The 27,051-nt window shown below is 34.6% G+C and overlaps 2 protein-coding genes across 2 annotated transcripts; both read right to left on the reverse strand.

Moving 5' to 3' along the window:
* Window positions 1-568: 568 nt before the first annotated feature.
* Window positions 569-1,719, reverse strand: CABS01_11764 (uncharacterized protein; the record flags this gene model as incomplete). Its single annotated transcript, XM_060545118.1, has 5 exons — window positions 569-757; window positions 820-923; window positions 1,044-1,325; window positions 1,400-1,469; window positions 1,636-1,719. The coding sequence occupies 5 exons, from the start codon at window positions 1,717-1,719 to the stop codon at window positions 569-571; spliced, it is 729 nt and encodes a 242-aa protein (XP_060397235.1).
* A 2,354-nt stretch (window positions 1,720-4,073) lies between these two features.
* Window positions 4,074-8,612, reverse strand: CABS01_11765 (uncharacterized protein; the record flags this gene model as incomplete). The annotated part of the gene is made up of 12 exons (XM_060545119.1): window positions 4,074-4,410; window positions 4,847-5,176; window positions 5,278-5,548; window positions 5,727-5,790; window positions 5,850-5,939; window positions 6,473-6,561; window positions 7,063-7,278; window positions 7,364-7,409; window positions 7,638-7,736; window positions 7,831-7,928; window positions 8,223-8,393; window positions 8,474-8,612. The coding sequence occupies 12 exons, from the start codon at window positions 8,610-8,612 to the stop codon at window positions 4,074-4,076; spliced, it is 1,950 nt and encodes a 649-aa protein (XP_060397236.1).
* Between the last annotated feature and the right edge of the window lie 18,439 nt (window positions 8,613-27,051).

Genomic DNA, 27,051 nt, shown 5'->3' on the forward strand with positions numbered 1-27,051 from the left:
CTGCTATTTGGTCGGAAAGGGTGGTCGTTGGTCGACGCCTGTTGTACGATGTCAACGAGCAGGCTTTGGCTGAAGGCCTGCCAACCGTACAACTGGCAACCTCTGCCTTGACATTCGGTAACAGATGCCCCTCCTACCTAGCCACAATCCGCTTTGTCATCTTCCAAAACTGCGACGCGTAGACTAAAGACCGCGCCAGGTGGAGTCGCGTTGTGACGCGAAGATGCATCTTGTACCTGCGTACTGTGTCAAGTTACCCAGATGTACCGGTCGAGTAACTTCGCACCCGGCCACCACGAAATTGACAGCTATGCTGCTCTTCATCATTGACCCCTGCAATGCCATCGGCCACAACTTCGACAGCTCCGTGTCTCCACGGCCTTGTGGCACTTCCCTGATCAGCGTGCCTTGTCCACCATTCTCGGACTGGCATGCACGCGTTGAGCAACGGATGGCGACCTCGTTTCCACCTCGTTCGAGAGAGAACCACTAGATACAGCTTCTTTGGATAACCCTCCCTACTCCCGCCATAACACTATGTGTTTGCGCTGCAACACGCACACCACGGTCAATCGACCCACGTTACTCTCATTCCGTTGCATGGCCTAACATCACCAGAAGCCGTACTTCGGCTGCCCACCAGGGTCCGTCCTGACCGGGGGCTCAGGTCAATTGGCCACAGATGCTGCGTCTCAGCCTCGCGTTTAACTGTGCTGTTCTCTCCTCGACAGGCGGCTTCGGGCGAAGGGGATATGTACTGTTGTGGACATGAAACATCAGCTCATGGCTGCCCTGCAATACCATTAGGCGGCGTCACACCTCCTTCGTAGCCGTGCAATTCTCGACCTTGATTTGGTATTGTGAAGTCTTCATCGACTCGACTTTGGGGACCTCGGGAGACCCAAGAGATGATATCTCATCAACTGCGGAATGGCGTCAGTACATACGTTCTCCAGCTTTCTCCATTTCTGCTCTTACATGAACCTTTTGATTGAAGGAAATAAGGGAAATAGGGTCGGTCCAAGTACGTACAGTGTACTGACGCCATTCCGCAATTGATGGGACCGGCATAACGTTGTGCATGCCAGCGTCTTCACTCATGCCACATCCATCCACGGCCGTAGATGCTGTGAAGGCTGAGGAAACCTTGCATACGATACCATCTCTAGCCGCATGCCTGGCCGAGTATGGTTTGGAGAGGCTCCTCGGTGCTAGACAGTATGAGGTCATTGAGTGACGAAGTACCCCGATGAGACGTTTGCTCTGGTCTCGGACGTTGGCGTCCATGATTGAGTCCTTGCATCGATTGAAGCTGAGGTTGAGGCCTGTCACACCGTCACGAGGATGGCGTGTCGTCCTGCCGTCTCGGGGCACCGTTCCTTCCGGGCAACCGAATTACTAATCATGCCCACTCGAACGTCAGCGATGTTTCCCATGTTAGCCACCTGCCTCTGATATTCATAGTCTCCCTGTCATGAGTTCCACAACTCTGTTGGCTTGTCTAGTAACACTCCATGCTAGAGCCTTGTATGCTCGATGGATCTTGGCTACAGCCATGTGGAGGATGAAGTGTTGTTCGAGGTCGTAAGCAAGACATGTCAACGTGCAACACGTCTTTCACTGATATGCGCTGACCACCTCGATGCCGATAGTTGTGACAGGGGGCCAGCGGGATGGCGGCCACTGGGCGGTTTCGTCTGGGCGACTGGCGAATCTCATGCGTCGGGAGTGGGTGATAGTGGCGCCAATCCGGCGGCGTTCGCGCCTCTGCTACTAGTGGGGGGTTGTCTCTGACTCCTATCGGTTGAGGCTCACGGCGACGGATTAGCCTAGGAGAGTCCACTGAGGCGCAAGTCGAAGACATCCATCGTAATGCTGTCCGGTGCCCTTTTGACTTCACCAGGCTTGAGTCCTGGCGTTGCTGGAGGGCGCAATCTGTGACGTCTGTCATCTTCGGGATTGTGTTCTGAATGCTGAAACTCGCGTTAGCCGACGTCTTGGGAAATGAGGGAATGACTGACTGGCGACTCGAGGCATTTTTGCATGTGAAGAGTACCTTCCTACCCCTACAGAGTCAAAGTGCATGTCCTGAAGATGACCGTTTCTGATCTCAGGCCACTGACCTTTTGCTCGTTCTGCCGCGGATGCCTTGCTTGACTTTGCAAGGCAGCATGCCTCCGAAGCTCATTGCGCTGCATCCCGATTAGAATTCGAAGATTGAACCCCACGAATGCAGAACAGGGGTAATTTATAACGGATTCGTCACCAATAAAGCTTTTGCCGGCCCACAACAAGATGAGGAAGATGTCCAGTAGCTCTGCGCTTGATCACTAGGATGCTGCCAATCGTCCCTACGTCAAAACTTCTGCGCTGCTGCATACCTCACTCGTCAGCTCCTCCTTGGATTTTGTCGACGATCCTCGTTCGATTTCCGAAGGTCTCCGCCACGCACATATTGCCGTGAATGAAGATCGTGGTGCATTAGGGGAAGACACCTGCATCGATGACGTCGTGGTAGTCTCCGTTTACCGTGTTCTAAACCACCCTCTGTGACAAGAGGCAGATATGGACAGCTACCTTCGTATGCGGTATTGAGCGAGCCGACGAATTCGTCATGTCGGTTAACAGCACCGTTCCCAGTCGCTTCGGGTTCTGTGCCCCTATGGACATCTGAGCTCGGATGTGTTAGCCCGTTGAATCTGAGATTTGATAACTTTGATCACACCAAAGGTTCAGATAGCTTCCAATGCCAGGTTTTGACGGCTTGGTCTCTGGAAGCAGATGCAAGAAAGCTCCCATCCTTGGAAAATACCATTGAGGTTACACGTTCACAGTGGCCCCTGATCATACGTTTGTTTAGATCAGAGTCAAGTCCAAAAGATGTCTACTGCTATGAACGTCGCTAGCTGCAAGATGGGAGCTGTCGCACGCGACTGCGATGGTGTCCGCTGTCTCGACGAGCTGATCTGCTACTTGACCAGTACAATCACCTACAAGAACAATGCGCGTCTAGCCTTCGGTTCGAGTGATAGATGTAAGTTGACGGCCATGATCTGAGACTGCGACTAGCCTGACCGAAAGCTGATTGATGATCTTGATGCAGTCCCCTGTAGCCCCCTGTCAGAGCTCTCGTTCTGAGAGGATGAAAAAGGAAGGCAACCGTATCTTAAGGAAAAAACATGGGTAGATGGAGCTGCTATTGTCTTTAGCTTTACGAAGGCAGGAACCGCTCACAGTGTTCTATAACTCAATAACGCTCGCTATCGAGAATGACGCCAATGTGCTGCTGTCATATGAAAAGCAGACGAAAGAGGATTGCCACGAGTACAGACTTTTTGAACGCACCTGCCGGTTCTAGTATCCCGCAGCTCAGCATTACCCTGAAGCTGATGCGAGTGTGGCTCCATCGATGAAAAAAGCCGTGGAGCAGACCGGATCGCCGGTGCTGAGCATTCTTGGACAAGAGTCTGTCGCAATGTCCCATAGCTTTACTATGCAATCAGAGGATGCGGAAGTCAGTACAGTCATATCAGAGGAGAGATGCACTGGATTGACGCGGTCCTGATGTTCTTCGAGGGTTCGTAAACGTGGACACCAGGTGTCTGGTACTATAGATGTCAAGGACCATCTTGGCTCATTAGCCATAGCATGTTGCCTCGCGGGACTGCTGACTACCAATGCCGAGATGTAGGCTGACATGGGATCAACCTTGGTGAGGTCCAGGAGTAAGGCATAAATCTGATTGCGTCTCGGTCTGTTGGACCTTGCGACCCGACGGGCTTTCCGAGGTCTGTGAGAAATTAGTGCAAGCACGCAGCGACGATGCCTTATCCACTGACATCAAAGATTTGGAGTATCGATAACATCAAAGGCACCCCTTGAGACGTCCTTCACAGCAGGCCCAAGTCTCCAAGCCAATGGAGAAAGTCTCACCTGATCAATGCATGGAATTGTTCGAAATGCAGCTGTCGAAATTATCGCCAGTAACATGATCAACCCAGTGTACAAATACACAACGGATCTGTACTTACGCTTGTTTTAATGGCACATCGTAACTGAAAACTGCCAGCGGATCAGGATGCGAAACGCGGATATGTTTGGCGGACCCCAGGTCCATCGAGGCGATACTCGGGCCGCAGCGTCCTTGATATGGTTAGTTCAAGCTTCAACAGAACCAAATTCTTGTAATGCTCGATTCCTGATGGCATAGACTTGTCTGGTCGCCCGAATAAGAACTCCTTAACCGATTGGTGTATGAAGTCACTAGCACCTCCGCTTATGTTCGTGACCCTAGTGACGACGGCGACCTGCTCTTCTATAGATCTGATAAGGGTTTGGGCTAGTATCTCGTCTTGGACCGGGTTCTCATTCGGGTTCGGTGACTCGGGCGCTAGGCTTTGCGGATCGGAGCTGTGTCGGGGCGGCAGTGATAACGTCGCCTTCGCCAAATTCCGCTTTAGCGATTATACGTAGACCGCCGGGGGTTCTCGGGGGAGCGGCGGTCATGGGGAGAGAATTCTTGAGGGAGAGGCGTTGGAGCTCAGAGGGGAGGAGGGAGAGGCATCGTTGGAGGAAGTGTGGTCGGAGGAGGTGTGGTCGGAGGAGGGAGGTGTGGTCGGAGGAGGTATGGTCGGCGGAGGTATGGTCGGCGGAGGTATCGTCGGCGGAATCGGGCTTGATGAGGGGTTTGTTTCAACGCCGAATGAGGCATGGGTTCAGGAGGGATATGAAAAAGGGATCGCATGGTCCAAAAGTTATCGCGACTTTCTGGCATAGTCGACGATGGTCAGCCAGCTCGGCCGAATCAAGCGGGCGAGAGGTAACAAACACGGCCGCCAAAACTGACCTTCCATAATCTGCATCCAAACATTCACGGATGTTGGTCAAAATTCCTTCATAATGAGCCCAGAGCGAATTGTGGTTGTGCAGGGCCTTTCTGCGTGTGTCTTCTGTGAAAGCGAGTCGGCTGATGACAAACTGAAGCAACCTAGAGGAATGTGTTTTTTGTGTAAGAGGCGAAATGACCGTGACACTGAGCTCAAGGCTGTAGCCTCTCAGGACCCTTAACTTGTCTTCTTCGTGGTTGATGTAGACGTTTGCAGCCGCCGAATCAACCTCCTGGTTTGGTAGTTCAGAGACAAGACACTTATATCCTCTCTGGCGGCGGCGGCGAAACCTATGTCAATTCTAAACTCAGGACAAACTAGAACAATGACTTTGACGTGCATTCCCAGAACGAGAAGAAAGCTGGTGAGCTGCCCCAGACCTGAGGCTTACTGACCAGTGGCTTCGATGAGTAGCATAGTGCTGTACGGGCATTCATGGTTGACAGCATATACAATCATCCTGCCTAGAGCATCGCAGCTGCTGACGTGTTGAAAGAACGTCTTCCCAGCCCCTGAGTACTCGTGACTGTTGCGAAGAAGTTGAAGAAAAGATGACTCCTGGTTGAGAATCATGAGAAGAAGGCCACAGAGAACGGAAGTTACGTTATTCAGTCGGTCGTCGGTTGCCTGGTAGAAAGAGTAGAAGATCGAGTCGCTTCGACCTTTGAATCCGTCAGTCGAGCCACATAGCAGAATCGCCTTCCCTCTACCGGAGGCGTCTTTGATCTACAGCAGACACTCTCTGTTGCCAAATGAGGGAAGTCATCAGGGTCGAGTGTCTTGCGCCAGGAGCTTGGGAGTTCGCCGCCCTTGGTACGCTGAATGCGTATCTTGTCGTACAGTGGGCCGGTGACTCGTAGTTCAGCCAGGAATCGTAAGTCTTGAGAGGAGCGGCTATGGACGCCTGTTCAGTTTGTTAGCAGTCATCCTCGTGAAGTCTGATGAATCCCTACTAAGATTTACATCTTCAGTGACGTGCAAGTCCCCGAAAACTGAGTGTCGAACGCCGGTGCCACAGAACTCTGATGGTTGATCAGCCCGTGCCAAATGTGACTGTCGTATAGAAGTGTTAGTGGGCAGACCGAGAGATCACTGACCGCTCCATCCTTTTCCCCTTCTCACCTTGAGTCGCGGGAGTAAATTTCTGAACCGCGCTGCGTCGTTCACACCCTCGTTGCGCAAACTCATCGCAACATGGCCTTCTCGCTACTCGATCCTACGGCTCAAATGGTAGCAATGAATCAATGAACCGGACAAAAGTCGCATTCGCTCAGTCCTCCCGACCAAGAGGTTCCCCAACAGGATTCTGACGCAGACTCACCGCGAGCTAGCCTGACTGTACGAAGCTCATGGTGAGACCGTTGTCATCTACTGGAAACCCGTGATTCCTGCGTTTGGTGTAAAGGTGGAAGGGCCGTTTGCAACTGGATAGACCAGCCGCAAGAGCTGAACGATAGACTTGAGAACCACCTATGTCAGGCAGCTCTCTCGCAGCCATGGCTTCAGCATCGCCCATTCAGTCTCTACGAGCGCCATCGTCTTTAATTGTCGGACTCCTATTCTGTGAGGTAGATGTGAAAACATACCTCGATAGGGGCTGAGAGCCCCGGTATTCTCCACGTTGACAGGAGCGCGGCGAGCACGCGGCGACCACCTTCCGAATTCCATTTCCTGCCTACTACTGGCAGTGTCAAATTTGTGGACAGAAAAGAGGTGAATTAGGCTTACATCGTGGCTTCGAACGGCCGTCAAATCTCCATCCATACTGCCAAAGGTCAATTACTATTCCGGTGTGATTGTCGTACTAAGACTCGAAAATCCCATCGACCTCAATATCTCCTAATCCTCCAACTTGTATATTTTTATCGCCCGAACTCCTCGGAAATCGATCGATCTAGCGTAAATGAGAAGGAGCTTTCATTCGGTCTGACTGTGGCCTAACAACGTGCGTTTCTCCCCAAGCCGAAGCCCGAGAGGCGTATCCAATCTACTGCGAACGAATGTCAGTATATGAGCCTGCAATTGCGATGAGGGGAGGTAGCAGATCACGTACTATTCATCACTTATCCGTCTTGTCCCCGTCTTCATCCCGGCCGATGTACCCAATTAAACAGTTTCCGTGTCGCAGAAAACTGGGAGTGTATGTACTGAAGTTGACTCGCAGTCGATGGGATACGTTGGCTGGGCGACTTGTTGCTTGTAGTATGCTGCTGCTTCAACCACGCGTGGGTGTCTTGGCTTCTGCCCGTTGGAGCGGCAGAACGAGGTAAGCTGCCGTCGAACTGGCTGGAGGAAGAGGAAGTGCCGTCGATGTGGCTGGAGGGGAAGGAATTACCGTCGACATGGCTGGAGGAAGAGACTGCCGTCGACGTGGCTGGAGGTAGTGAGAGTGCTGTTGACGTGGTTAGAAGAGAGTGTTGAAGTGAACAGCAGAAAACGTGATCAGGTGATTGCAAACGGCCCTTCCACCTACTTACATTTGACGAAGGAATCGTGGACTCTACCCAATAACTTTCTCCTTTCCTATATAGATATATGTAGCTCAACACGAGAAGCTGAGCTTCGAACCGGCCGAAAGGATTGCCCTGTAACTTCCTCCTTCTATATATATATAGCTAAATATGAGATACTGAGCTTCGTATCGACCGAAAGGATTGCACTGTTCCTTCCTCCTCCCTTATATATACGTAGCTCAATACGGTGTATTGAGCTTCGTATCGGCCGAAAGGCTTGCTCTGCTGGCATGTATACCAACAGAGAGAGCTTGCCGTCGAGTTGGCTACAGGAGGTGCCGTTGAAGTGGCTGATGGGGGAGCTGAGTGGAGGAAGTAGGAGTGCCGTCGACGTGGGCTAGAGGAAATGGAAGTGCCGTCGATGTGGCTAGAGAAAGTGGAGCTACTGTTGAATCAGTCAGAGGTGGAATTGAAATAACAGTATCACTAACGTAGCTAGAGGAAGTTGAAGTGCCATTGACTGTGTCGTTGACGTGGTTAGAGGTAGAATTGACATGGCCACCGACGTAGCCGGAGAGAGTGGAAGTGCCTGGAAACAAGCGTTAGCCATCCTGGCGAAAATACTGGCACTTGTCTGCTTGTCGAGGCGCCAGGCAGACGGGGGGACATCGAGGATCTGAGCTGATCGCAAGTACGCGGAAAACGGAAGATGCCCGCAATGGGCAAGAGTCTTTGTTCAATTCGTATAGATGCTCTGGAAGAGATCTTTACTAATGGAAGTTTGAGATTCAGGCGAATGTTGGATCTGGGAGGTGTAAGGAGGATAAGAACCTTCCGCCACGAGCTCGGGGGAGGAATCGAGGTAAGGTAGGCAACCTGAGACGCCCCGTCCCAGCGGCCAGCGGTCGGGTGGTCGAGAGCTTGTAGAAGGAGCTCTTTCCGTAAAGAGATTTGGAAGAAAGGGGTGGAAGGTTGCGGAAGTGACTCCTCCGCGTGAGGTCAACTTCTGGCGGAAGGAGGTGCACGTGATGAAACGCACTCTCGAAGCTTCCGTCTGGTTTCCGCAGTTAAGAGGAAAGTAGCACAGAGTCGGTCGTGTTCCTGCCAGTGATCTCTCCCCAAATGTTGACGCACCTTCCTCTTCTGTTGAGTCCCCTTCTGCCTGACCTGCGACGGAACCTGCCACTACACGAGGTAGGCGTATTCCAAGCACTGATAAATAAGGTAGGAGGCAGAGCATCCTTGCAGTCGGTACGAAGCCCAATAACCGCATATTGGACTGCGTTTTGGTATGTTTGTGACGTGCGTCCCAACAGTAGGTGTGTGGATGCGAGTTGGGAGGTGCAGATGGTGCTGTCCCTCATGATGAGGCACCCAGTCCGCTCCCATGATCAACGGTTTGCGTCTCTCCATTTATCTCTCAACAGGTCTGGTAGGTCTCAGCCATCGCGTTGCGAGAGGTACCGTTAATCAACATGTGATCATCCCGCAACAAGTTCGACATGCCTTGCTTCGAGATAGACGGGAGGTGACACATTTGAGCGGATACTGAGACTAGCTCACAGTGGAAACCGTCCAAACGCTGAAAATTTACATTAGCCTAAGAGTCGCAAGGAATAATTTCGATTCCAAAACTCAGGATGCCAGCTTCACACAAATTTGGCAACGATTCGCCTGCAAACTGCGGGAGCCTCAGGTATGACCTCACTGGAGCCTTCTATGACCGAGGGTGTAGTTTAAAACCCTAGCGACTATCACCTGAAGGAGGGAGATGTATGGATCATGGAAGATAAGAGAGGATTCCTATGGCTTTTTGAGGCGTATGAATCATACCACAGGGAGGTTGTCGTCATGCTGGCACTAGTGGTGGTATGTTTCAATGGCTGCAAATGCCAGGAAAAATGGCGCGCCGATCAATATTCAGCTCACACTGGCTACGTAGACTTGTATATGAAGCACCAAGTCTAAAAACTCGATCGAACGGTATTGGAATTCTGACTTTGCGGGACGGGGGGGGGGGGGGGGGGTATAAGAGGGGAACGCATTTGTCGATCCAGTCATATTGCTTCCCAAGTGGCTTGCACTTGCGGTAGCGTTGTCTGGTGGCTCCATTCCCGATGTGTTTTTATTAGTATCCCTATTATAAAGTAGTTAGTTCGAACTATAGTTAATAAAGAGATTAATTAAACTATATAAATATTTACGTAATAAGTATAAAAAGGGGGTTCTAACTATAAGTTAAGCTAGTTATAATAATCGTAAATAGGGCCTCTAATTAGCCCTTATATAGTTAGCTATTTATCGTAGTTAAATTAAATTTCTAATTTAATACTAACTTTCTCTTTTTTTTATTAATTTAATTATTATAATTAAAAATATAATTTAACCTTAGGCCTGTTTATTAAGTTATTTCCTTTTCTCCTTTTTTTTTATTCTTTTTATATAACTTATTTTTTTATTTATATATTAACTTTTTTATTATTTACGAATTATTCTAATTTTCTATTAAATATTATTTTTATAAAAGCGTTAATAAGGTTATTATTATTATTAATCTAACGGATTTTAAATATTTCGTACTTTTTATACGATTACTTAAGGGTTATAATATTAATTATAAGCTTCTTTTCCTTTATTATCCTTAATTTAACGAGGTATTTATATAGTAAGTAGGAATTAATATAAATAATTATTAAGATAAGTAAAAAACTAAGTTAATTAGTAATCTTTTTTAGTATTATTAAAATTATATAAGAAAAGTTAACGCCGTTAACTATATTATAGACTTTTAATACTAATATACTTTTTATTAAGTTATTTACTTATTTTTAATTAATAAATAGTAAATTATATTATTATATATAGTAAATTCGCTCTTATTTATACTCTTATTAACTAGGATAATAATATACCCTAATTATAAAATAAGGTTATTATTATTTATAAATAACTTATTAATAAAAATATAGAGCTTATTAATTATAAAGTTAATTAGGTAGTAAACGAGGCTTTAATTAAGATTCGTTTATTATTATTTAAGCTACTTATTAAGTATTTTAATATCTTATTTAGTTAGATTTATAACCTATACTACCTTAGCGTAGTTAAAAATTACTTTAGGCTAATAAATATTTATAATATATACCTTTTATATAAGCTTAGCTTTATATTACTTCTTAATATTAGTTATATTTAAATTAACGAGGTTAATCTTTTTATCCTATCCCTTTTATTAAAAAATAATAGTTTCTTTTTTAATAATAAGAATCCTATTATTAAATACTAAGGGAGTATTTATTATAAGAACCTCTTTTAGTTTTATTATAAAGCCCGCTTTTTAGAGCTTCTTATTTTTTTTTATAAAGTTAATATTAAATAAACCTAATATATTATTAGTTTATATTCTAACGATTTTAAATTAATTACTTTTATATTTAAAAATTAGTAAGTACGGGTCGTACGTAAATATAATTATTAATATTTAATTAATATAAAAATCGTAATCCCCTTAACGAAGTAATCCGCCGGGGCCGTACTATATATTACGTATTAAGGAAAACTAAATATATTACGCTCTATACTTAATTACTAATTAAAATAGCTCCTGACCTTCCCCCGTAGTCCTTTAAGTTTTAATTATTTAGAGAGCGAGCTATACTTATTTTAATATATATAAAACTTTTTAATATTAGCTCATATAAGTAACTAGATTTTATATTATATACTTCTTTTTATTAAGAGTTAAGGGGCCCCTTATATATTTTTTTATATTTATAATATAACCTATATTAAAGTAACTTCTAGCTCCGTAGAGTATAATTTTTAAATTAGTATTAATATATTAAATTTTAATATCCGTATTAACTTAGCTATTTATAATATTTATATTATTACTTAGCTAAATTCCGTATTATTAAAAAGTATTTTACTAATCCTTAGGCGTATTTATATTAGTTATAATAGCTATAGTATCGAGCTAGCTAAGGGTACTTAGCTCGAGAGGGGTAGACTTATTAATAAGCATTTTTAGCTTATTAATTACTAATTATATACTAAGAGGTTCTTGTTAAAATAGTAGTTTATATAGTAGTTTTTTTTCCGGCTTTATAAGTATAAAAAATCGACCTTAACGGGATTACGCTTTTAAAATAAATTATATAATATAATATACTTTTTAATTATATAATATATATATTATATCCTAAATATATACTTAACGTAATATAGTAATTTCGATATAAAAACTGCTATTTAATTCGGGATAAGTAAGTTATTATAGCGGCGCTAGTTAGAAAGGTTAATAGTAAAGGTCGGCCGTAATAATTAGCTATAATAGTCGGCTACTATAATTAGCTATAATAATTAAAAGCGGCCCTTAATTATAAAGGTTTTAAACTTTAATAATAACATAGAGGTTTCTAAAAAAAAGGCTAAATAGGTTAATATTTACTACTTTTTAGAGCTCGTAAAGATTCTTTTTATCCTTATCGTTTTTAATATTATTTAAAACTACTCTCTATTTAAACTAAATAAATTTACTAAACGAATTTACTAAATAAATCTACTAAATAAACTTATTAATATATAAACTATTACTTTAATAAGAACTTATTTTACTCTTAGTATATAGTTAGTAATTAGTAGGCTAGAACTCTAAAAATACCCGTTAATAAGTCTGCCCCTCTCGGGCTAGGCGCCCTTAGCTAGCTTAACGTTATAGCTATTATAGTTAATATAAGTATATTTAAAAAGTAGTAAAGTACTTTTTAATAATACGGAATTTAGTTAGGTAATATTATAAGTACTATAAATAGCTAGGCTAATATAAATATTAAGATTTAGTATATTAATACTAATTTAGTTATAATAATTATAATAAATAAGCTAGAGGTATATAAAGTTAGGGTAATAAACTAGCGCCTTAAATAGTTCTTATAGAACCCCCTAAGTAATAATAATACTTATATAAAAAAATAGATTATATTAAACCTAGCTATTTATATAGGCTAATATTAAGAGGTCTTATATATATTAAAATAAGTAAAGCTCGCCCTATAAGCGGGTAGTAAAAAGTTAGGAGCTATTTTAATTAATAATTAAGTATAGAGCGTAATATACTTAGTTTTCTTTAATATATAATATATAGTACGGCCCTAGTAGATTGCTCCGTTAGGGGGAAAGTAGTAGTTTATATATTAATAAGTTTATTTAGTAAATTTATTTAGTAAATTTATTTAATTTAAATAGAGCTTTAGGCAATATTAAAAATAATAAAAATAAAAAGAATTTTTACAAGCTCTAGTATAAGTAGTAAATATTAGTTTATTTAGCCCTTTTTTAAAAAACCTCTATGTTATTATTAAAATTTAGAACTTCTATAGTTAAGGGCTACCTCTAACTATTATAGCTAACTATTATAACTAACTATTATAACTAACCTCTATTATTAACCTTTTTAATTAGTACTATTATAAAGTAGCTTACTTATCCTAAATTATATAGCGGTTTTTATATTAAAATTATTATATTATATTAAGCGCGTACTTAGGGTATATTATACGTATTATATAGTTAAAAAGTATACTATATTATATAATTTCTTTTAAAAGCGTAATCCCGTTAAGGTCGATCTTTTGCGCTTATAAAGCTAGAAAAAAAACTATTATATAAAAATCGTAATAAATAATTTATTAATAAGTGCCCGATTTTATAAGCTTATATAATAGCTTAAGTACTTTAATAATCGTACTTTCTAAGTACTTATTAACTATTTCCTTTAGTAAATAGGCTAGGATTTTTTTTATAAGCCCTATAGCTAATTAGGTATAGGCCTAAGTAATATTATAACTCTAAATCTCGTATCCTTTTTTCTATAATAATATTATTAATACTATTATTAACTATTAGTTATAATACTATATAATAAATAATTATATAAGTAGCGTTATTTTTTTAACGTTGCCGTACCCTTAAATTATATACTTAAACTTCTTATATAGCTAAGGTATTCTTTTCTTTTTAATTTTATAAACTATTTACAATTTAAATATATAGAGGTTTATATACTTCTTTAAATTATAGAGGATAAATTAATAGACCCCTCGATTATTAAAAGTATTTACTTTAATAAGATGTAATCTCTTATATAACTTTTTAATAGTTATAGTTATACTTTTTTTACGTAGTTTAATTACTAACTTAAAATTAGCTTTTTTTTATTATATAAAAAGTATTAATTACCTCGTTATTAATAATAAATTATTATATTAGGGCTTATTATTATAGTTTTTTATAACGTTTTATTAATAATATTAGTACCTTTTTAATAATTTCCTTTTCCTCGTTATTTATTAATATTATTATAATAATTTCGTTAAGAATAATTTCCTATACTTTTATTCCGGGTTATATAGTTTCCCTTAGCTTATTCTTTTTTATAAGTTAGAAATTACCTTACTAAGATTTATATAATATAATCTAATTACCGTAATTAATACCTCGAGGGGCTACTTATAATTCTTTATAATTACGTAAAAGCGCTCGTTAATAAAAATTAATTTATATAGCCTAGCTTATTATTAAGTAATTTTATATTATATTCGTATATTTAAATTTAGTAATATATTTAAATTAACCTTTATATTAGGCTTATTATATATAATAAGTACTTTATTAACTTACTTTTTTACGTTTACTTTACGTAATATTTATATTACTTTTTTAATTACTCGGGCTTATTAATTTATATTTAGTAATAATAGCGAGGCTAAGGTTATTCTTAAATATATTTTAAATATTAATAGCGTTAATATAAGCCCGTTAGGCCCTATAATATCGTTATAGTATTTAAGTACTATTTAAAAATATTCGTTATTAATAAAATCCGGATTTTTCTTTTTAATAATTCTAAACGCCCTTTTTAACTATTAATATACCCTTTTTACTTTTTTAATACTATAATACGCTTTAATAAATATAACTTTTAGTTATATACTATAAGTCGTCGTATTTTTTTTAAATTTTACTAACTTAAAACTAATATTAGCGTCGGTTTTAATATTATTTAGTAGTCCTTACTATATATTAATTTATTCTCTTTATAAAGCTATTTATACTATTTTTATTTATAAATCCTAAAGGAATTATCTTATTTAAAAAGATATAGTTATATCGATTATATATAAAACTAGTTAACTATTTAAATAAAAAATATTAACGACGATTTCTTAATTAAAATTAAGCTTATTACGTAATTTAAATTTAAATCTGCATAAGCTTTACGTATTTATTTAGTATTAATAATATACTTTTATTAACTACTTTAGCGCCCCTATTTTAATATTATTATTACTTAATTACTTTAAGAAGTTATATAGTTTTATAACTAATAAGTACCTAAATCTTTAGTATAGTTATTTAAGCTCACTTTTTATTAAGTAATTAATTAACTTTGTATTATTAATAAGCCTTATAAACGTATATCCTTATTATTATTTAACTATTTCGAAGTAATTATTACTAAAGATTCTATTTTTCGTATTATTAAATATAATACTTAGTTAATTTATATTTTTTAGATATAAGAGAAATAGGGTATTAATAAGTAAAATATAAAAAGTTATCGTTCTAAAGTACGTCTCTATTTTTATTTTACTTAAGGTAATAATTTCCTTATCTAAATTAAAACTAATTTTTATAATACCTATTATTAACGTATTAAGTATTATTAGCGCGATTTTTTATAATACTTAGAATTACTTTTTTCTTTTTATTAACTATTATAATACCCTAGTATTTAAAATAATCCTATAGAAATTATCTAAGCCGTACTTTTTATTTATATAAAATACTTATATAAACTTAGTATTTAAGTAATTTAAGTAATATAAATAAGACCCCTCTAACTACCCCTAGATTTACTTAGTATTTTTTCTTTTTTTTTAAATATTAAAAAGGTAGTATCTTTTTTTTAAATATTAAAAAAATAGGCTTTAGCCTTATTAAATTCGCTCTTTTAACTATTTTTATATCCGTTATCTAAGGGACCTTCCCTTACTATTTATAAATAAAAGCCTACTTATTAAGAGCTTTTATTATTTTTTATTTATTTAGCTTCGTATATTTTTTAAAAATTAATAAGGCAAAAAAAGAGTAGTTAACCTCGTCGATTTTATTATAATTTAATTTATTAGTATAGGGGGTAAGACTTTTTTTATTTTCCGAATTTCTTATAGAAAATAAATACTTTAGGCCGTTATTTTAACTATTTTTACTAAGTTCTATACCCCCGGATTTACCTTTATATATAATAAAGAATTAGCTAAACTAACGAGGGCTAGTTTTATTATTTATTACCCTTAACTTTTTATATTATTTATATAATTTAGTACGCTCTTTTTTAGAGTAATTATTTAACTAATATCTATTTATTTTATAAATATAATATTACTTTTTTTATTACTTTATTCTCGAGTTAAATCTTTACTTATTTAATAAATCTAGGCCTCTTTATTAATAATTATTATATCTAGCCTCTTTTCTTTTCTTATTATATATTTAATTAACTTAATATTATTAATAAGGGCTATTATATACTTAGAAATAAGTTTAGTACGGTATTTTTACTTTAATATTAAAGCTAAATCTTAGTTTTAAATAAAGCGTTTTATAGTTTTTAAGTACTTAATATAAGGTTATTTTTATTTTTAATACGCGCTAGATTATAATATAAAAATATCTAACTTTTTATTTATTAATTTAGCTAGGTTTTTGTTAGCTTATTAATTCGATTAATAAGCGTTTTAAGGATTTTTATTTATAATTTACTTTTTATTATTTTAGTTATAAATATAAAGAAAATCGCTTATAGCTTAAATAAGAGCTCTAGGTTTTTATTATAAGTCTTAAAGCGGCTTTAAATTACGTTAATAATACTAAGAAAATCGTTTTAATCGAAATTACGTACTACTTTATAATAATAATTAGAGGCTTTATTTACGAATATAATATTAATTACTAAATAATATTAGTATTCCCTAATTTTAACTTTTTTATAATAATTATAAAATATTATTAGGGTTTTTTATAAGACCTTATACTTCCCCTTAAAATATAATTTCTTTTTTAAAAAGATCTTTTTAAAGTTTATAAATTACCTCGTATTTATTACTATATTTTTAAGATTTATATATAATCCTTACGTCGCTACGTATTATTAGTAATTTTAAGTCGTTTATTTTTTTTATTAGCTAATTAGTACCGAATTTCGTATTAATAATAATAACGAACTATAAATCGAAATAAATAGAATCGTCGATTATTATACTTTTAGTACTATATTTTACTTCTATATATCTTTTTATAATAATAGATTATTATTAGTAATTATAAAAAGGAAATCTATATTATTTACCCTTTTTTTAAATTTATTAAAACGATTATATACCCTATTAACTTATATTTAGTTCTATAATACGAATTCCTCTTCTATAATTATCGTTATTAATATTTTATATAGTTTTTATAATTATAATTACGCTAATAATACCCTTTACTTATAAAAGAATTTATTAACTACTTTTATAATTTTTAAACTTATACTTATAAACTATTTATTTAGTTAGTAACTAAGGTCGTTTACGATTTTATAAAATAGAAGTTATTTTTATAACCCCTTTTTTTAATAAACCTTAGTTAAATAAATTAAATTATATTAATTTACTTACTATTAAGCTAATTTATAATTTTATATATTTACGTCCCTTAATAATCCGGGTTAATATTTACTTATTTATAAGGGATTAGGATTCTATTTTAAATTAAGTTTTATCCTCTTTTTTTTTACCTTAACTTATTAAAGGTTATACTCTAACTTATACTTATATTAATAATTATTAATATATTTAATTTTAATAAGGATATATTTAATCTACGTATTAGCTATAATAAATCCGTACTTTTCTTACTTAATAAATTTATTAAAGTTTAAGAAATTCCCGCTTCTTTTTATTATCTTATTATTACTTTTATTTTTACTATTTTTAGTAATTACTATTACTTTTTTTAATTATTAACTATTGTATTTATTAAGATCCCCTTTTTTATTTAGTATAAAAAAATAAGTTTTAATAGTTCCGTTTCTCAATAATAATAATAATAAACGTTTATATTATTATAAAACAATATAATAATTAATCTCGAGATTTTTATTAATTACTAATTTTTACTATTTCGTATATTTCTAACTTCTTAAGCCTCGTACTCTTTATAATTTCTAAATAGCTTCCTTTTTTAACTTTTTTTTTTTAAAATAGTATTTTATAAAAATAATTAAATACAAATACTAAGTAGCTCGTAAAAGAGCTAAATAGGTTATTAAGTACGGTTAGTAAAGTTAAGCCCTCTTTTTTATAAAATCGCAGGTTTTAAAAACTTATTCAAAATATTATTTATTATTTATACTTAGTAAGGGTAAATACTTTAGAAATTTCTTTTTTATAACTTCTTAATACCCTATTTTATATCTTTTTAAGTAATTTCTTTTATAACTTAATTATAATTAAGTAATTATTACTTATTAATAATCCCTTTTATTATTTAGTTAATTTTTTAAAATTAATAATTATATACTAGGAGCTTAATATAAAAAAGAACTTTTTAATAGCTTTTTAAAAGATTTTTTTTTCTCTTTAGAGCCGTATTTTCTTAGCCTTTTTTTAAGCTAATTATAACTTTAATAAGAGGTTATAAAACTACTTTAAAATAGCTACTTTTGTTTTAAGTTAATTTCTAAGATTCGTAATATTCTTAACTTAATACTATTAAAATTTCTAAATCCCCCTTTTTTTTATTAAACCGTCTTTTGTATTATATTTTTAAATAATACTCGGGGGGTAGTTAAGGGGGCTATAAAGAGATTATTTAAATTATAAGTTTTAAAGTTATATTTATAAAATCTTTGTAATATTAAGCTTTTTTATATACTATAAATCTCTTAGTTTTATAACTCTTATACGGGTTTTTATTATATTTATTAAAAATATTTATATTTAAAGATCCTTTTTTTTAATTACGTAGTACTTTTTTATATTATATTATTAAGTTTATTTATTATACTAATTAATTAAGTAAATAATTACTATATAGTAGTTTTTTTTCTAGCTTTATAAATATAAAAGATCGACTTTAACGGGGTTACGCTTTTAAAAAAAATTATATAATATAATAAGAATTAATATACCGGCGTCACAAATTAATATATTAGCGTTGCTCTTATACCGGCGTCGCTATTCTACTTTTTAATTAGTTTAAAAAAATAGTACCTCCCTATAAAGGCAGTAAGGGTAATTATATTAATATAGCTATTCCTACTATTCTCTCTAACCTAAGCTCTAGTTTAAGATTTCTAAAAATAAGAATACTACTATAACTTACGTACTCGTTTAGAACTATTATATTACCTATTTAAGATTTATAAATTTTAAATTAGTTAGTAATATAAGCTTTTATAAATTTTAAATAAGTAAGGCTTTTTTTTACTATATACTTAAAATATATAAAAAGTAAATTATAGTAACGTCCGCCTAACTACCTTTTTTAACGTAGTTATAATAATTTATTATTACTATAAACTACTTCTTATTAGCTCTATTTTTTCTAAATACTAAGCTATATTAGCTATTTATTTATATAATTCCCTATTATCCTCCCCTTACTAAGAACGCTAAATTAGCTCCTTATTTATTACTAAGATAAGCTTAATATCTAGCTTTAACTTAGCTAACTTATCTTTTTTATAAGCCTAGCTAGCGTCGACTTATTCTTATTCCTAAATAAGTAGCCTCGCTTTTTATTACTTATACCTTAACTATTATAAGTAATATAAGCTTAACTAACTAACTAGCTTTTTTTAAATAAAGTTAGTTATAATAAAATAGGCTATACTATATTCTTTAGCTTATTATAAAAGGATATAGTAATCTTAGGGTTAAGGATTTAGTAATATAAATCTAAAAAAAACGTTTTTTAAAAACGTTACTAAGAGTATACCTCTTACTTATTAAAAATAGTTAAATTTAATATTTTAAAATAGATCTTATAATAGTATAGGATACTTAGCTTAATTAAAATAGTATAATTTAAATTATAAAATCCGAGGGGGTTTAAAAATAGCCTCTTACTAAATAGTATTACCTTTTTTATAAACTAGCTTTATATCCTAATTAAAGTAAGATATTTTAAAGAAAATATTATTTAAAGTTTATTTAAGTACTTAAAATAAGTACCTATATACTCCCGGCTTATAAATACCTTATTTTCTATATAAGCTTAGTAAAAGCGTAGCTCCTAATTGCTAATTATATCTTATATAACGTCGATAAGCTAATATAAATAACTAAGACTATTTAAAAAATAACCCTTAATATTATTATTACTTAACTTAGTACTAAAAGTAATGCGAGTATTAAAGTTCTAGTATTTTTAAATAAAATAACGGGCTTATTATACTCTTAAAAATAGGTATATTACGTAGAAGTACTAGAGGATTAGGCGTTAGTTATTAAACTTTTTATAAAACTTAGTTTAAGCTTTTTTAAAAATATACTTAGTCTTAGTAAAAATAATAAGCTTTTATATTATAAAGACCCTATAATACATATAAAAGGGGGGCTTATTAATAAGCGTATTAATATAAGCCTTATTTTTATTACTTAGCATAACTATTACTTATATTAATAACTAATAACCCTCGTTATTAAACCTATTACTATTATTACTATAGCTACGGTCCTTAACTTATTTTTACTTAGCCCTAAGCATAACGTTAGAGTTAATATAGTAGATATAGAGTTATTACTAAACGTCCGGGAACTACTCGTTTAGTATAGCCTTTATTTATTTATTATAGTTTATAATAATAATAATAAGGTAACGGATTAAGTATTAGTTTATAAATTAGTAAATACTTACTAAGAAAAACTAAAAACCCTCTAGTCTCTTATTATTAATAAAACTGAACACGGTATTATAAATAGATTTAAAATAGGTCTACTTAGTAACCTAAAAAAGAGGGAGCTTAAAGCGATTAGTATTATAAGTATTATTAAAATTAATTACCTTAGGGAATCGCTTTTATATTTAAAAATAATAAGGAAAGGTCTAAATAAGGTTAATAAAGTAGTTTAGCTCGTTATCTACCTATTTTACTATATATAAAATATCTCGCTTATTAAATAACTTAATTAATACTATAATTAGCGAATATTTAACTAATTTCTTTTAGTTTATACGAGCCCTAACGTTATAAATATCTTACTAAGTAAATAAGGACTCTAAAAACTACTCTTAGATAATAATACGCATATCGCGAGCCCGAATCCTAACTCGTTAGCTTATAATTTTAATAATATCCTTAACTACCTTAATAAGCTTATAATATAAAAAGTACGTAAAGGCTTTAAAGCTAGGGCTATAATTATACTAATTATACTAAGGGTTTAAATAATAACGTAATAGCTACTTATCCTCTTTTTAAGCCTCGGTAATAACTTACTATTTATAACTATATTTATAAAACTTATATTATTAAATACTAATACCTTATATAAGCCTAAGCTCGTTAAAACGATTATATTAAAAAGTATATTAAATAATTCGGCCTCGAGCTTTATACTTATTCCGCTTTATAATACTAAATTTACTAGCTCTTATAAAGTTATTAACTTAGTTAAAAAAGGTATTATAAATTTATTCTAAATTATTAAGAATTAGTAAGTTTAAGATTTTAGTTATAAAAAAAGAGGAGGATCGGTTACTTAGAGTATAATAAGAGGCTATAATTTAAAAAAATATTTCGCTTTAAGTAAAAAATAGCTATAAAAATAAATAAGGGAATAAGTTAACTTAAGGACCCTATATTTATTACTATTAATAGATATATTCTTATTATTAAAATAATACCGTTATTAACTATTAATTAATCTTAATGACCTATTTAATAAGCTAAAAAGTATTACTAAACTACTTTATTATAAAATAAGAAGGTTACTAAGACTATTTACTAAAAAAAGAGGGGTTATACTCTAAAAAAAGTTATAAAAGGGTAGTCCGCTAGGTTTTCGTTATTCCCTTAGAGAAATAATAAATAAAATATAATATAAGCTCTATACTAAGGTAATCGTTTATAAAAAGTCGTATATTTTATAATATACTAACTAAGAGCTTAGTAATAAAGTCGTATTACCCTTTAAAATTACTAACTTTATAAAATTAACTAATACTAGGGCGGCTACTTTTTAAAAAGGGAGATAATAGTAGTTAGCTAAATAATAATAAGAAGTTATAATTAATTAATAATCGCTCTTATAAAGAGAAAAGTCTCTTAGTAAGGATATTACTTTAAAATTAGCCCTAGGGAACGTCTCTAACTCTAATTATAAAAGCTATTATAAATAAATACTATAAATTAGATTTCGAGGCTTAATAATATAACCTAAGTATAAAGGGAGTAAAGGAATAAAGGCTTAGGATACTTTATAAGTATTTAGTAAAATTTAACTATACTAATAATTTTTTTTTAAACTAATTAAAAAGTAGAATAGCGACGCCGGTATAAAAGCAACGCCGGTATATTAATTTACGACGTTAGTATATTAATTCCTAATATAATATACTTTTTAATTATATAATATACGTAATATATCCTAAATACGCGCTTAACGTAATATAATAATTTTAATATAAAAACCGCTATTTAATTCGGGATAAGTAAGCTACTTTTTTTAGCTATTTATTAATAATAAGCTAAGTAATATACTTACGTAGCGGCGCTAGTTAAAAAGGTTAATAATAGAGGTCGGCCGTAATAATTAGCTATAATAATTAGTTATAATAATTGAAAACGGCCCTTAACTATAAAAGTTCTAAACTTTAATAGCGACGTAGAGGTTTTTAAAAAAAGGGCTAAATAAGCTAATATTTACTACTTTTTAAAGCTTATAAAATTTTTTTTATCCTTATCGCTTTTAATATTACTTAAAGCTACTCTCTATTTAAATTAAATAAATTTACTAAATAAATTTACTAAATAAATTTACTAAATAAATTTACTAAATAAATCTATTAAATAAATTTATTAAATAAATTTATTAATATATAAATTATTACCTTAATAAGAACTTATTCTATTCTTAATATATAATTAGTAATTAATAGGCTAAAAATACTTATTAATAAGTTTATCCCTCTTAAACTAAGCGCCCTCTTTAGTTAGCTCGATATTATAACTATTATAATTAATATAAATATATCTAAGAATTAATAAAGTATTTTTTAATAATATAGAATTTAGCTAAGTAATAGTACGAACGCTATAAATAGCCGGGTTAATATAAATATTAAAATTTAGTATATTAATATTAATTTAATTATAATAATTATAATAAATAAGCTAGAGGTATATAGGGTTAGGGTAATAAGCTAGTACTTTAAATAGCTCTTATAGGACTTCTTAAGTAATAATAATACTTATATAAAAAAATAAATTATATTAAACCTAGCTATTTATATAGGCTAATACTAAGAGGTTTTATATATATTAAAATAGGTAAAGCTTATTTTATAAATAAGTAGTAAAAAGTTAAGAGCTATTAATAAAAAGGAAATAATAATTAAGTTAGTTAACTATTTTAGTTAGTAGTTAAGTATAGAGTATATTATACTTAGTTTTCTTTAATACGTAATATACGGTACGGCCCCGGCGGATTGTTCTATCGGGGGGAAATAATTACTATATAAGTATTATTTTTTTTTTACTAATTTAACTAATTAATTTTTAATTACGGGCTAGTTATAAAAAAGTTATTTAATAAAAAAGCTATTTAAAATAATAATAAAAGGCTAGTTACTTAAATAGTTTTATTAATTAACGTAATTTAATATAGTAAACGTCGACCTTTTATAAGTAATAAAAGGCTATAATTACTTAATTCTATATAATATTCGAAAATTACCTTTTTTTTTTATTTATTTTTATAAAGTTAATTAATACGAATTTCCTATCCTATATAGTATTAAAAAAATTATCTTTTTTATATAATAAAATACCTTATTAATTTATAATAATAGAATTTAATTACTAATTAGTATTAGTATCCTTATTATAAAATAATTAGCCCCCTAACGGAGCAATCCGCCAGGGCCGTACCGTATATTACGTATTAAGGAAAACTAGGTATATTGCGCTCTATACTTAATTACTAATTAAAATAGTAGTTAACTAACTTAACTATTATCTTCTTTTTATTAATAGCTCCCGACCTTCCCCCGCTTTTAGTTATCTAGAGGGTAAGTTATATTTACTCTAATATATATAAGACCTCTTAATACTAGCCCGCGTAAGTAGCTAAATCCTATATTATATACTCCTTCTTATTAAGGGTTAAGGGGCCCTTTATATATTCCTTTACGTTTATAATATAACTTATATTAAAGGGATTTCTAACTCCGTAAAGTATAATTTCTAAGCTAGCGTCGATATATTAGATTTTAATATTTATATTAGCCCGGCTATTTATAGCGTTCGTACTATTACTTAGTTAGATTCCGTATTATTAAAAAGTACTTTGCTACTTCTTAAGTATACTTACGTTAACTATAATAGTTATAATATTAAACTAGCCGAGGGCGCTTAGTTTAAAAGGGGCAGACTTATTAACAAGCATTTTTAAAAAGTTCTAGCTTACTAATTACTAACTATATACTAAAAATAAAGTAGGTTCTTATTAAAATAATAGTTTATATATTAATGAGTTTATTTAGTAAATTTATTTAGTAAATTTATTTAGTTTAAATAGAGCTTTAGGTAATATTAAAAACGATAAAAATAAAAAGAATCTTTACGAGCTCTAAAGAGTAATAAATATTAGCCTATTTAGCCCTTTTTTTAAAAACCTCTACGTCGTTATTAAAATTTAGAACCTCTATAGTTAAAGAAGGCTACTTCTGACTATTATAGCTAACTATTATAACTAACTATTATGGCTAACTTTTATTATTAACCTTTTTAGCTAGCGCCGCTACGTAAAGAGTAGCTTACTTATCCTAAATTATATAGTAGTTTTCGTATTAAAATTACTATATTACGTTAAGTACGTACTTAGGGCACATTACGCATATTATATAATTAAAAAATATACCGTATTATATAATTTCCCTTAAAAGCGTAATCCCGTTAAAGTCGATCTTTTGCGCTTATAAAGCTAAAAAAAAACCACTATATAAAATAGTTAGTTCGAACCGTAATTAATAAAAAAATTAATTAAACTATATAAATATTTACGTAATAAGTATAAAAAGGAAGTTCTAATTATAAGTTAGGCTAGCTATAATAATCGTAAATAGGGCCCTTAATTAGCCCCTATACAGTCGGCCGTCTACCGCAGTCGAATTAAACTTCCAATCCAACAGTTTTCCTACATTCTAACTAAACAAAACACCTTCGCCAGCGGCTTTATACCCCAACAATTCGAGAGAACGAGTGCCAGAAGATATTCTCGTATAAGATAAGTTAAGTTGAAAACCAGACCATAGCAAAGTGCCCGGGAGGGTCTAGACTCATCCTTATCTATCGGCAAGGACGCCTGTGAGTGTTTTAGGTCTGAGGCAACGTAAAGTAGAAGGTACGTTTTCACAAGGATATGTGGGAGTCAACGATATCTTACTAAAGATAGCCAGAGCGGAAGGCACATCAGCGTGCGGCCGGAAACATAACGACAAGTACAATAAACGCAAACGTTAGGAATATCAGACAAAGCGACACCGTGCAGATCCTGCTCCAATCCTCCCGTGAAGTTGAGACTTTCTCCCAACCTGAGTATTGTACGTACCTGCTGGTCTAGCAGTGGTAAGAAGATTCTTACTATTCGGCGACGAAGATGCCCACTGCCAGCATCGCGACAAACGTTGCCAGATACCAGAAAAGGCGGGGGGGGGGGGGGAGTGGAGTGGGCATCCGTGGACCACTTCATCAGCCGGCAGTGAACATGCTCGAAGGATCATGCCCTCGAGGTTAGAAGAAGATTTTGAGAGACCTGCCCGGCGTGAATCTCTTACATGTCTGTGGGGCCTGTCACCATAAGGTAAGGTAAGGTAGGTACGAAGTGAGCAACGCCGGCGACTGTGCGGACCACAAGCAAGGGAAGGCACGAGCAAAGTCTAAGGGCAGGCAACCCCTATCGCAGCTACCCCACCAGTCAGTGCTTACGCATGCCCAGGTCGCGCATTCCCATCCCTCCCATTGCCGAGAAAACCGTGCCTGCCACTCCTGTAGAAGGCAAAAACTACCTAACCCAGACATGACGTGATACATACATCACGCGGAACGATGTAGCTGCCTAAGGTGACATGAGGACGGAGCAGATTATTCGTGTTGGGTTGGGTTACCAAGATAAAAGGCAAAAAGGGCGCATTGGGTAGGTGGAGCATGGTGGGTAGGCAGATGGTTTGAGCCCATGCAGATGGGCCCTTACACCCGCTTACACCTACACAGAAATTGCGGGCTCTGCCCACCAACTTCCTCCTCCCACTGCGCGCAATAGACCAGTACAGAATTATTGAATTCGTCACGATCAAAAATGTTGCCCTGTCGACGGGTATATCAATAGTGTGGCACAGGGCGGATGTGCTCGGGCCCGATCAGCCCAGTATGTGCCAATCGGGCTCCAGCGCAACTCGCCAGACCTCACCCTTACAATCAGCCTCCCGCGCCTTCTCACAGCAATTTTTCCTATCCGGGAAGTAACTCATGTCTCTACCCAATGAGAGCCCGCCGCCACAACCTTAAAGCACTTAAGGTACGCCCCGCTGCGCCTGCCCACAAAAGCAAGTAGTGCCCACGGGCCACCGAGAACACTTACCAGCCGTATCCAGCCGTACCGGGGGAACGTCGGATGAACCTGCCCTGTGCTGGTGACTGGAAGACTGGACGTTGCAAAAATACCCAATGTCTCGGGAGAATTTCCGTGTGAGGCCGAGCGGGCAGTCGCCAGGAACGGTGGATCTGGAAGGCGGTCAGAGCCATACAAACGGGCCCTCCACTTACAAACTACCTCCAGAGGAGTCATGGGCTTCGCCCACTTCCATTCCTCCTCCTTCCACCTCCACACGTAGCAATGAACACCACTTCATTGACTCTTCGTCTCAACCGTACTGTTGCCCTACTGACGTGTATTCAACACTTCGCTGCCCGGCCTGGAGAAGCTGTCCAGAGCCGGGTTCTGTGAGATTGGAAGTCCAGTTCAACTACCAGTCAAGGGCAGCACAGAGGCCGATTCGACCCTCGACTAAACCCTAATTGCCCCTCCCACCTGCGGTTGGAATCCATATCCCTTTCCCATCGCCACGCAGAATCAATTGATAGACAGCAATTGATCCTTCATCCCACAGAACCGGACGGTTCAAACCAATAGGTTCAAGAGGCGCGGATAATGCCTTGCCTCGGACGCTATGTAATGCAATACGTAGCTTGCCAGAGCCCGTGCGTGATTGTTATCCTGAGACATGAATGTGGTATGGAGTCATTTTGATCGGCCCTGGTAGCGGCGTCTCGTGAATATGCCCCTTCATGAAGCTTCAGCATGGCCCGCTAACTGGCGGATATCGTCTCAGAGCGAGCTGTTTGGCCTTCTCTATCTGTGATATGGATATCTGCCCCG

Source organism: Colletotrichum abscissum, assembly GCF_030869225.1.
Source record: "Colletotrichum abscissum strain IMI 504890 chromosome Unknown Scaffold_33.1, whole genome shotgun sequence".
Lineage (NCBI taxonomy): Eukaryota > Fungi > Ascomycota > Sordariomycetes > Glomerellales > Glomerellaceae > Colletotrichum > Colletotrichum abscissum.